Source organism: Balaenoptera musculus, chromosome 21 (assembly GCF_009873245.2).
Source record: "Balaenoptera musculus isolate JJ_BM4_2016_0621 chromosome 21, mBalMus1.pri.v3, whole genome shotgun sequence".
Taxonomy (NCBI): Eukaryota; Metazoa; Chordata; class Mammalia; order Artiodactyla; family Balaenopteridae; genus Balaenoptera; species Balaenoptera musculus.
In genome coordinates this window covers 32,178,432-32,190,659 of record NC_045805.1, presented here as the reverse complement: position 1 = coordinate 32,190,659, position 12,228 = coordinate 32,178,432, and the positions used below count along the sequence as shown (strand labels likewise).

Here is a 12,228-nt window from a genome sequence, read left to right as displayed (position 1 = left end):
GAGCAGAAAGGATAGAAAGACACACGCCAAAACTGTGGCGTTGGAAGGAGCTTGGTATTTTTGATGCCTCAGTGGAGAAGGAGGTAGATGGCAGAGTCCTGAGGTCCCCACACAGGATGTGGAAGCAGAACCCTGGGACCTGGATCTCGGTCTCGGCCCTAGAAGTCAGATGTTGAAGTGCCCTAGGAAAGGAGATCCTGCTGTTTCTTGGCAAAACGTTCACTTAGAGTCCAGAAACAGTAGGGAGAATAAGAGGACACTTCTGATACTATTATTATTTGTTGACTCCCTCCATGACTGTCTTTTTTATGAGAATTATGGCAAAGTTGAATCCCCTGGTTCTAGAGATCAGATTAAGTGCTTCTTGCTAATGAAACAGTGAGTCACTGGGCAAGTTATTTTAGCATTTGAGGTAGAGAAGAGGCTCCCACAAGCTGAGGATGTGTCAGTGTAAGTTGCCTCATCACACTGTTATTTAATGTACCACTAATTAAGAAAGGAACAGAGTGCTACCAGTTAGAATGCTCTGCCTCTGTACGATGTATCCGGATTTCAAAGATGTTCATGTGAGGGGGAAAAAGTCTGTTTAGAAGTGATGAAATGTGTTGAGCCATGTGAAGATATAAAATCATAAAAGGCTATTAATTTCGTCTAACCAGAACGAGGGAATATCTTTCGAAACTAAGAGGTTCATTTCATTTAAAACGAAAGGAAGAACTACTTTATACTATAGGTAATATAGGGATGGACTTAGTAAAAATAATCCCTTAAGTTATAGCTCAATTATAAATGAATTTAAGAAGAGTTTAGATAAACATGCAGGTCGTTTTCCACAGTAGTTTATTAAAGGAAGGTAGGGATGATCAGGGTATATTTTTATTATTTACGAGTATATTTAAGGTTCTTTCATAAAATAGTTCTAGTCAGTACCAAGTTATTTTCATTCAGGATGGAATTTCTGTTGTTGAAAAGTTATTTAGAAGATAGTGTTTTATTGTTCTTTTCTCCTTTGTGCATTTAGGTATCTTATGTCATTCAAGCTGAAGGAAAAGAGCATATTATTCACTTGGAAAGGAATAAGTAAGAAATTTAATTTACTTTGGCTTTTCAGTAATTTTTTTTTCAGTGCTATATGGGTATCTTTTCTAGTTAGATATTGCTTAGTAGATTGATAAAAAGGTGAGAATATTAAGAGTAGAAGTATGGAAAAAGCCATACTATTTTGCATTTCCATTGACATTAGAACAAAGGAAAATAAATCTAAATTAAAGGAAGAGAAAGTTGTATTTAAGAAAACTTTAAAATCATGATTGGCCCAAGAAACAGCTGAGCAGGGGGTAAAGAAGTCTTTAGTAGTTTTATCAGTCTGCTAGAGCTGCCACAGCAAAGTACTACAGACGTAAACAACAGACATTTATTTTCTCACAGGACTGGAAGTCCGAGATCAAGGTGCCAGCAGGGTTAGTGTCTGGTGAGGGCTCTCTTTTTGGGTTGCAGACGGCCACCTTCTGGCCAGTGCTCACGTGACCTCTCCTTGGCCTGTGTGCACAGGAAAGTGGGTAGATGGATGAGCGAGCTCTCTGGCTTCTCTTCTTGTGAGGACGCTAATCCTGTTGGCTCAGGGGCCCGCCTTATGACCTCATTTAACCATAACTTCCTTAGTGGCCATATCTCCAAATACAGCCACTCTGTGGGTTAGGGCTTCAACATAAGGATTTTGGGAGGGGGACACAAACATTCAGTTCATAGCAGTGGTCTCTCACCCCCCTTTTTAATCTCTTCTCATTTTGTCATTTTCACCTGATCCCACCTCAGTAAGTCTAGTGATGTATATACATGTGCGATGTCTGGTCTGCATTCCTATGCTTTTTTTTTCTTTTTCTTTTTTTTTTTTTAACATATTTGTTGGAGCATAATTGCTTTACAATGTTGTGTTAGTTTCTGCTGTATAACAAAGTGAATCAGCTATATGTATACATATATCCCCATAACCCCTCCCTCTTGTGTGTCCCTCCCACCATCCTTATCCCACCCCTCTAGGTGGTCACAAAGCACCGAGCTGAACTCCCTGTGCTATGCAGCTGCTTCCCACTAGCTATCTGTTTCACATTTGGTAATATATAAAAGTCCATGCCACTGTCACACTTCGTCCCAGCTTTCCCTTCCCACACCCTGTGTCCTCAAGTCCATTCTCTACGTCTGTGTCTTTATTCATGTCCTGCCCGTAGGTTCATCAGAACCATTTTTTTTTTTTAGATTCCGTATATATATGTATTAGCATACGGTATTTGTTTTTTGCTTTCTGACTTAGCTTCACTCTGTATGATAGACTCTAGGTCCATCCACCTCACTACAAATAACTCAATTTCATTTCTTTTTATGGCTGAGTAATATTCCATTGTATATATGTGCCACATCTTCTTTATCCATTCATCTGTCGATGGACACTTAGGTTGCTTCCATGTCCTGACTATTGTAAATAGAGCTGCAATGAACATTGTGGTACATGACTCTTTTTGAATTATGGATTTCTCAGGGTATATGCCCAGTAGTGGGATTGCTGGGTCGAATGGTAGTTCTAATTTTAGTTTTTTTTAAGGAACCTCCATACTGTTCTCCATAGTGCCTGTATCAATTTACATTTCCACTAACAGTGCAAGAGCGTTCCCTTTTCTCCCCAACTTCTCCAGCACTTATTGTTTGTAGATTTTTTGATGATGGCCATTCTGACCGGTGTGAGGTGATACCTCATTGTAGTTTTGATTTGCATTTCTCTAATGATTAGTGATGTTGAGCATCCTTTCATGTGTTTGTTGGCAATCTGTATATCTTCTTTGGAGAAATGTCTATTTAGGTCTTCTGCCCATTTTAGATTGGGTTGTTTGTTTTTTTGATTGAGCTGCATGAGCTGCTTGTAAATCTTGGAGATTAATCCTTTGTCAGTTGCTTCATTTGCAAATATTTTCTTCCATTCTGAGGGTTGTCTTTTCGTCTTGTTTATGGTTTCCTTTTCTGTGCAAAAGCTTTTAAGTTTCATTAGGTCCCATTTGTTTATTTTTATTTTTATTTCCATTTCTCTAGAAGGTGGGTCAAAAAGGATCTTGCTGTGATTTATGTCATAGAGTGTTCTGCCTATGTTTTCCTCTAAGGGTTTTATAGTGTCTGGCCTTACATTTAGATCTTTAATCCATTTTGAGTTTATTTTTTGTGTATGGTGTTAGGAAGTGTTCTAATTTCATTTTTTACATGTAGCTGTCCATTTTTCCCAGCACCACTTATTGAAGAGGCTGTCTTTTCTCCATTGTATATTCTTGCCTCCTTTATCAAAAATAAGGTGACCATATGTGCGTGGGTTTATCTCTGGGCTTTCTTTCCTGTTCCATTGATCTATATTTCTGTTTTTGTGCCGGAACCATACTGTCTTGAATACTGTAGCTTTGTAGTATAGTCTGAAGTCAGGGAGCCTGATTTCTCTGGCTCTGTTTTTCTCTCTCAAGATTGCTTTGACTATTCGGGGTCTTTTGTGTTTCCATACAAATTGTGAAATTTTTAGTTCTAGTTCTGTGAAAAATGCCATTGGTGGTTTGATAGGGATTACATTGAATCTGTAGATTGCTTTGGGTAGTAGAGTCATTTTCACAGTGTTGATTCTTCCAATCCAAGAACATGGTATACCTCTCCATCTGTTTGTATCATCTTTAATTTCTTTCATCAGTGTCTTATAGTTTTCTGCATACAGGTCTTTTGTCTCCTTAGGTAGGTTTATTCCTAGGTGTTTTATTCTTTTTGTTGCAGTGGTAAATGCGAGTGTTTCCTTAATTTCTCTTTCAGATTTTTCATCATTAGTGTATAGGAATGCAGGAGATTTCTGTGCATTAATTTTGTATCCTGCTACTTTACCAAATTCATAAATTAGCTCTAGTAGTGTCTGGTAGCATCTTTAGGATTCTCTATGTATAGTATCATGCCATCTACAAATAGTGACAGCTTTACTTCTTCTTTTCCGATTTGGATTCCTTTTATTTCTTTTTCGCCTCTGATTGCTGTGGCTAAAACTTCCAAAACTGTGTTGAATAATAGTGGTGAGAGTGGACAACCTTGTCTTGTCCCTGTTCTTAGAGGAAATGGTTTCAGTTTTTCACCATTGAGAACGATGTTGGCTGTGGGTTTGTCATATATGGCCTTTATTATGTTGAGGTAAGTTACCTCTATGCCTACTTGCTGCAGGGTTTTTATCATAAATGGGTGTTCAATTATCTCGAAAGCTTTTTCTGCATCTATTGAGATGATCATATGGTTTTTCTCCTTCAATTTGTTAATATGGTTTATCACATTGATTGATTTGCATATATTGAAGTATCCTTGCATTCCTGGGATAAACCCCACTTGATCATGGTGTAGGATCCTTTTAATGTTCTGTTGGATTCTGTTTGCTAGTATTTTGTTGAGGATTTTTGCATCTATGTTCGTCAGTGATATTGGCCTGTAGTTTTCTTTCTTTGTGACATCTTTATCTGGTTTTGGTATCAGGGTGATGGTGGCCTCGTAGAATGAGTTGGGGAGTGTTCCTCCCTCTGCTGTATTTTGGAAGAGTTTGAGAAGGATAGGTATTAGCTTTTCTCTAAATGTTTTATAGAATTTGCCTGTGAAGGCATCTGGTCCTGGGCTTTTGTTTGTTGGAAAATTTTTAATCACAGTTTCAATTTCAGTGCTTGTGATTGTTCTGTTTATATTTTCTATTTCTTCCTGGTTCAGTCTCAGAAGGTTGTGCTTTTCTAAGAATTTGTCCATTTCTTCCAGGTTGTCCATTTTATTGGCATATAGTTGCTTGTAGTAATCTCTCTACATTCTTTGTATTTCTGCAGTATCTTGCAGTAAGTTGTTACTTCTCCTTTTTCATTTCTAACTCTATTGATTTGAGTCTTCTCCCTTTTTTTCTTGGTGAGTCTGGCTAGTGATTTATCAATTTTGTTTATCTTCTCAAAGAACCAGCTTTTAGTTTTATTGATCTTTGCTATCATTTCCTTCATTTCTTTTTCATTTATTTCTCATCTGATCTTTATGATTTCTTTCCTTCTGCTAACTTTGGGATTTTTTTTGTTCTTCTTTCTCTAAATGTTTTAGGTGTAAGGTTATGTTGTTTATTTGAGGTGTTTCTTGTTTCTTGAGGTAGGATTGTATTGCTATAAACTTCCCTCTTGAACTACTTTTGCTGCATCCCATAGGTTTTGGGTCATTGTGTTTTCATTGTCATTTGTTTCTAGGTATTTTTTGATTTCCTCTTTGATTTCTTCAGTGATCTCTTGGTTATTTAGTAGTGTATTGTTTAGCCTCCATGTGTTTGTATTTTTTACAGATTTTTTCCTCTAATTGATATCTAGTCTCATAGCTTTGTGGTCGGAAAAGATACTTGATACGATTTCAATTTTCTTACATTTACCAAGGGTTGATTTGTGACCCAAGATATGATTTATCCTGGAGAATGTTCTATGAGCACTTGAGAAGAAAGTGTATTCTGTTTTTTCTGGATGGAATGTCCTATAAATATCAAGTAAGTCCATCTTGTTTAATGTGTCATTTAAAGTTTGTGTTTCCTTAATTTATTTTCATTTTGTATAATCTGTCCATCAGTGAAAGTGGGGTGTTAAAGTCCCCTACTATTATTGTGTTACTGTCGATTTCCCCTTTTATGGCCGCTAGCATTTGCCTTATGCATTGAGGTGCTCCTAAGCTGGGTGCATAAATATTGACAATTGTTATATCTTCTTCTTGGATTGATCCCTTGATCATTATGTAGTGTCCTTCTTTGTCTCTTGTAATAGTCTGTATTTTAAAGTCTATTTTGTCTGATATGAGAATTGCTACTCTAGCTTTCTTTTGATTTCCATTTGCCTGGAATATGTTTTTCCATCCCCTCACTTTCAGTCAGTATGTGTCCCTAGGTCTGAAGTGGGTCTCTTGTAGACAGCATATATACGGGTCTTGTTTTTGTATCCATTAAGCCAGTTTATGTCTTTTGGTTGGAGCATTTAATCCATTTACATTTAAGGTAATTATCGATATGTATGTTCCTATTATCATTTTCTTAATTGTTTTGGGTTTGTTTTGGTAGGTCTTTTTCTTCTCTTGTCTTTCCTGCCTAGAGAAGTTCCTTTAGCATTTGTTGTCAAGTTGTTTTGGTGGTGCTGAATACTCTTAGCTTTTGCTTGTCTGTAAAGGTTTTAATTTGTCCATCGAATCTGAATAAGATCCTTGCTGGGTAGAGTAATCTTGGCTGTAGGTTTTTACCTTTCATCACTTTAAGTATGTCCTGCCCGTCCCTTCTGGCTTGCAGAATTTCTGCTAAAGATCAGCTGTTAACCTTATGGGATTCCCTTGTATGTTATTTGTTGCTTTTCCCTTGCTGTTTTTAATATTTTTTCTTTGTACTTAATTTTTGATAGTGTGTTTAATATGTGTCTTGGCGTGTTTCTCCTTGGATTTACCCTGTATGGGACTTTCTGTGCTTCCTGGACTTGATTGCCTATTTCCTTTCCCATGTTAGGGAAGTTTTCAAGTATAATCTCTTCAAATATTTTCTCAGACCCTTTCTTTTTCTCTTTTTCTTCTGGGACCGCTATAATTTGAATGTTGGTGCCTTTAATGTTGTCTCAGACATCTCTGAGACTGTCCTCAATTCTTTTCATTCTTTTTTCTTTATTCTGCTCTGCGGCAGTTATTTCCACTATATTATCTTCCAGGTCACTTATCCGTTCTTCTGCCTCAGTTATTCTGCTACTGATTCCTTGTAGAGAATTTTTAATTTCATTTATTTTGTTGCTCATCATTGTTTGTTTGCTTGCTCTTTAGTTCTTCTAAGTCCTTGTTAAACGTTTATTGTATTTTCTCCATTCTATTTCCAAGACTTTGGATCATCTTTACTATCATTACTCTGAATTCTTTTTCAGGTAGACTGCCTATTTCCTCTTCATTTGTTTGGTCTGGTAGGTTTTACCTTGCTCCTCCATCTGCTGCTCATTTCTCTGTCTTCTCATTTTGTTTAACTTACTGTGTTTGGGGTCTCCTTTTCTCAGGCTCCAGGCTCGTAGTTCCTGTTGTTTTTGTTTCCTGTCCCCAGTGGGTGAGGTTGGTTCAGTGGGTTGTGTAAGCTTCCTGGTGGAGGGGACTGGTGCCTGTGTTCTGGTGGGTTGGGCTGGATCTTGTCTTTCTGGTGGGCAGTGCCTCGTCCGGTGGTGTGTTTTGGGGTGTCTGTGAACTTACTAGGAGTTTAGGCAGCCTCTCTGCTAATGGGTGGGGTTGTGTTCCTGTCTTGCTAGTTGTTTGGCATGGGGCCTCCAGCACTGGAGTTTACTGGCTGTTGGGTGGAGCTGGGTCATAACATTGAGATGGAGATCTCTGGGAGAGCTCTCGCCGATTGATATTATGTGGGGCCGGGAGGTCTCTTGTGGTTCAGTGTCCTGAATTTGGCTCTCCCACCCAGAGGCTCAGGCCTGACATCAGGCTGGAGCACCAAGACCCTGTCAGCCACACGGCTGAGAAGAAAAGGGAGAAAAAAATAATAATAATTTTAAAAAATTATTATAAAAATAATAATAGTTTAAAAAAAAAGAAAAGAGCAACCAAACGAATATAAACAAATTCACCAATGATAACAAGTGCTAAACACTAAGCTAAGATAAACATAAAAATCGGAAACAAATCAGTCACAGACAGCAAACCCCAAGTCTACAGTTGCTCCCAAAGTCCACCGCCACAATTTTGGGATGATTCATTGTCTATTCAGGTATTCCACAGATGCAGGGTATATCAAGTTGATTGTGGGGATTTAATCTGCTGTTCCTGAGGCTGCTGGGAGAAATTTCCCTTTCTCTTCTTTGTTCACACAGCTCCTGGGGTTCAGCTTTGGTTTTGGCCCCACCTCTGCATGTAGGTCGCCCCCAGGCATCTGTTCCCACCCAGACAGGAGGGGGTTAAAGCAGCGGCTGTTTAGGGGGCTGTTGCTCATTCAGGCCGGGGGGTGGGGGGGGTACGGTAGTTATAATTGGAATGCAGGGCGAGCCTGCAGTGGCAGAGGCCGACGTGACGTTGCAACAGCCTGGGGCATGCCGTGTGTTCTCCTGGGGAAGTTGTCCCTGGATCACGGGACCCTGGCAGTGGCGGGCTGCACAGGCTCCCAGGAGGGGAGGTGTGGAGAGTGACCTCTGCTTGCACACAGGCTTCTTGGTGGCTGCAGCAGCAGCGTTAGCGTTTTATGCCCATCTCTGGGGTCCGCACTGATAGCTGCGGCTCGCACCCGTCTCTGGAGCTCGTTTAGGCAGTGCCCTGAATCCCCTCTCCTCGCGCACCCTGAAACAATGGTCTCTTGCCTCTTAGGCAGGTCCAGACCTTTTCCCGGACTCCCTCCCGGCTAGCTGTGGCGCACTAGCACCCTTCAGGCTGTGTTCACGCCGCCAACCCCAGTCCTGTCCCTGCGATCCGACCTCTGAAGCCCGAGCCTCAGCTCCCAGCCCCCACCTGCTCTGGCAGGTGAGCAGACAAGCCTCTCGGGCTGGTGAGTGCTGGTCGGCACTGATCCTCTGTGCGTGAATCTCTCCACTTTGCCCTCTGCACCCCCGTTGCTGCACTCTCCTCCGTGGCTCTGAAGCTTCATCTCCACCAGTGAAGAGGCTTCCTAGTGTGTGGAAACTTTTCCTCCTTCACAGCTCCCTCCCAGAGGCGTAGGTCCCATCCCTATTCTTTTGTCTCTGTTTTTCCTTTTTTCTTTTGCCCTACCTGGGTACGTGGGGAGCTTCTTGCCTTTTGGGAAGTCTGAGGTCTTCTGCCAGCATTCAGTACGTGTTCTGTAGGACTTGTTCCACATGTAGACGTATTTCTGATGTATTTGTGGGGAGGAAGGTGATCTCCACGTTTTACTCCTCTGCTATCTTGAAGGTCCCCCCCTATGCTTCTTGAATTAGTGGGCAAATGTACTTTTCCAGGCATTTGTTAAGAGAGGCCAGGTCTTTGAATGTCTTTGAAAGGCAGTCATCAAAGCTAATGATCACTAGCGAAAAAGAGTTAGGGTAGATAGCCTATTATTATGGCTATCAATGAAGGGGGGGACTCTGTTTGAGTGAGTGCTTATTTTTTTCCTCCCAGGGCCTCTACAATGGCAGTCTTAACCTTTTTTGGTCATGAATCCCTTGCTGAAAGATATGACGCCTCCTTGCAGAGGGGTGGACATAATTACTTCTGTTGGGTTATTTGGCAGGGACTGGGGGTTGTGGGGCAGAAGATAGCACACCTTTTCTCTGCCTGTGTTCAACAACTTTAAACATAAACTAAAAGGGTGAGTTAGATAAGAGGTCAAAATACCGCTTTTATTATTGATAAGGGCTGGGTTAGAGGATTTACCATAGAATGAGAGCCTGATGGACCTGCCCGTCCTGAACCCCGGGTTAGGCAGATTCAGCCACTCACGTCAGCCTGCACGGTGGCAGGCCTGCTCCTGGAGGAGCGTGGCGGAATCTGTGGTCCCACTGGCAGGCAGTGACTTGCAAGGAAGAGGAAGGGCAGAGCAAAGCCAAGTACCATCTCCAGTTTATTCTTTTTAAATTCACCACCAGAGGGAGCAAAGAGTGTGTATGTGTTGGGGAGAGAGAGGGGAGAGACAGGGCGGTGACTGAACAGGGTTGGATAATGGAAAGGACTCAAAACTCCACGGGCTACTCCCAAGCTCACTCAAGGAGACTTTCATAAAGGTAAAGGGTACAGGACATCAGGACAAAGAAAGCAGAGGAGATCATCAAGGGGTTTGAATAGTTCTAGACAGAGCCCCCCAGGGTCCTTTCTCAGTTGCACAGATGGGCTTTGTCTTCAGATTACAAACCACTGAGATATGACTGAAGCATCATCTTTTCAGGGTAGCCCAGGCACACGTTTACCGAAGGGGTCTTTTATACTATACTGGTCACGTGGCTAAAGTCAGGCTGTGTAACTGATTAAACAGCACGTAAACCATCGATCTCTCCATCTCTTAAACAGTCTAGACAGTCTGAACCTGGAGTTTAGCATGTTAAGGGTCACATCGTAAACCACTAGCTGGCACCCTGCATCCCTGACTTGTCCGTAAGCCTTGGAGATAAGTATACTGCTGCTCCATTGCTGCTGCAAATGACACAGGTTCTTTGCTTGACCAGACTTTGGTCAGGCTACTGAACTTTCTCCTGGGTCCATCTCTACACTTCCTTGGAAAATCCAGTTTTAGCTGGAACCCTGCTAAGTGAGTTTAGCAAGAACCCCCCACCCTCAATATCTGATCAAATTCCTCATCTTCCACCATCCCCTCGGGTGATGTCTGATCACCGTGGCCCGTCTTCAGTAAGAATCCGTTAGTCGGTTTAGCCAGAGCTTCCTTCACCGCGGTGTTTCATCTTAGTAATTTTCCATCCACTGACCCCCACCCTGCTCACTGGGTACAAGTTCCCGCCTGCCCGTGCTGTGCTTGGAGTTGAGCCTGGTCTCTGTCCCCCGCTGTAAAATCCCATTGCAGTGTCCCCATACCTATTGCAGTGGTCCTGAATAAGCTTGGCCTCACCATCTTTAACACGTGTCACTGAATATTTTTTTTCTTTGACAGTCATGGCGCCATGACTCGTATAGGATCAGATTCATCACTGGACCCCCCGACCTCTCACTCTGGACCCTAAGTATGCACCTTGAAGCCCTTGTCTTCAGTCCTGACTGACTGATCGGGGATCCATTGGTGACTCTGACTCCTGAACCATTGCTCCAGACAAGCATCTGTTGAATCTGACTTGATATTTACGGTTTTGAGTATACCCTCTGAAGTTGGGTTAGAGACCCAGGCTTCTTTCGACAGGTACCTCCTGGGCTGGAAGGTCCTCCTGGCTCCGTGTTCTGAATGGGGATTATTCCCTGATGTCCTGGGCCGGAACTCCTTGCTTCCTGACTCTGTGTGAAGTCTCTCTGTTCTCTCTTTTGGATCTGGCTTCTCCCCATTGGAACTTCTCAGCCAAGTAAACCACTTCTTCTCACATCCTGCTGACTCTCTGCTGTGCCAGCTCTGTCTGCTTCCTTTCTTGTTGGCATGTTTTGCTGAGGATAATTTGGAACTTTGTTGGCGTCTTTTGGAAACTTGAGATCTCCCCAGGTTGACTGCTCTAATGCTGCTCCCTCCCTGTTGCTTCTGCTCCTCCGTCCTCCTCTTACCACCATCAGTCTTCACCGCAGTTCCCTTGGATCCTTTGATATGTCCCACTTCAAACCGCCACCTCCTCCATCCCTCTGTCCACACCCGTCAGACTTTCCCCTCCCACTGCAGCCCCTCAGCTCCCCACAGTCACTTCCATTTTTGGTCCCTTGCCGTCCATCGGGGGCTCTCAAGAAACTCAGGTAGCCTTGAAAGCAACTACTTGAGTCTGAAAAGAAGAACAAAAGGCTATTTGGAAACAGAACTGAATGATTTGTCCACTCACATGGGCTTTGGAAACATCCAGACAGCAGTTAGATGTCTCTTCAGTCTGTTGCCTAAAATTTAGACCACAGCAAAGGAAGATTACGTATCATGGCAAAAGAAAATCTTAAAAGTCTCCTCCAGAAGTATTGGTAGGCAGGTGACCTTAACTTGTTTTATTTGCCAGAAACAATTCAGATGAAAATACGAAGTGGAGATAAACAAATGAGATTGTATTGCTGTTTTACTGACTCATGGCTAAAATTTTAAAATGAAAACTCTAAGTTCTCTATTTGCGTCTGTATGTTTATGTATTTCTCTATATATATATGTTATAGGTGTGTGATAGTTTCCTACCTCTGGATGGTGTTATCACATTAATTCATAAAATCCCTTAAAGAGTTCTATTCAAATTGGTTTAGAGATAAATGAGCACTTAGATAAATTATTTTCTTAAAACTCTCAGGAATACAGAAACTAACCCAAGTTTTTTTTAAGTTCACATGACCTTGAATAATCTTTTTTGCTAGTTCTTATATTGTTGATACAGTTGTTGATAAACTGACAACTTCAGGGTTGTCGGCTTTAAATATGTAATGCAGATATGCAATTTTTTCCACCTATGTTTACTATTCAAACAAGCTTATGTTATCTCTACCGGATATTTAAGATCATAAATTATAAATCAACCCTTAGAACAAAATGTATAATAAAAAGGAATTGCTTGATGTCAAGCATGGCAGTTAAAAAAAAAGAGGAAAGAACCATAAATA

General features: G+C 41.5%; 1 protein-coding gene across 2 annotated transcripts in view; it reads left to right on the top strand.

Moving 5' to 3' along the window:
- Positions 1-12,228, top strand: part of ADAM9 (ADAM metallopeptidase domain 9) — a 103,281-nt gene that overhangs the window by 12,257 nt on the left and 78,796 nt on the right. For both annotated transcript variants that reach the window (XM_036838671.1, XM_036838672.1), the window contains exon 3: positions 1,022-1,080. In XM_036838671.1, the coding sequence (XP_036694566.1) occupies positions 1,022-1,080 (59 nt within the window). The remainder of the gene's footprint in view (positions 1-1,021; positions 1,081-12,228) is intronic.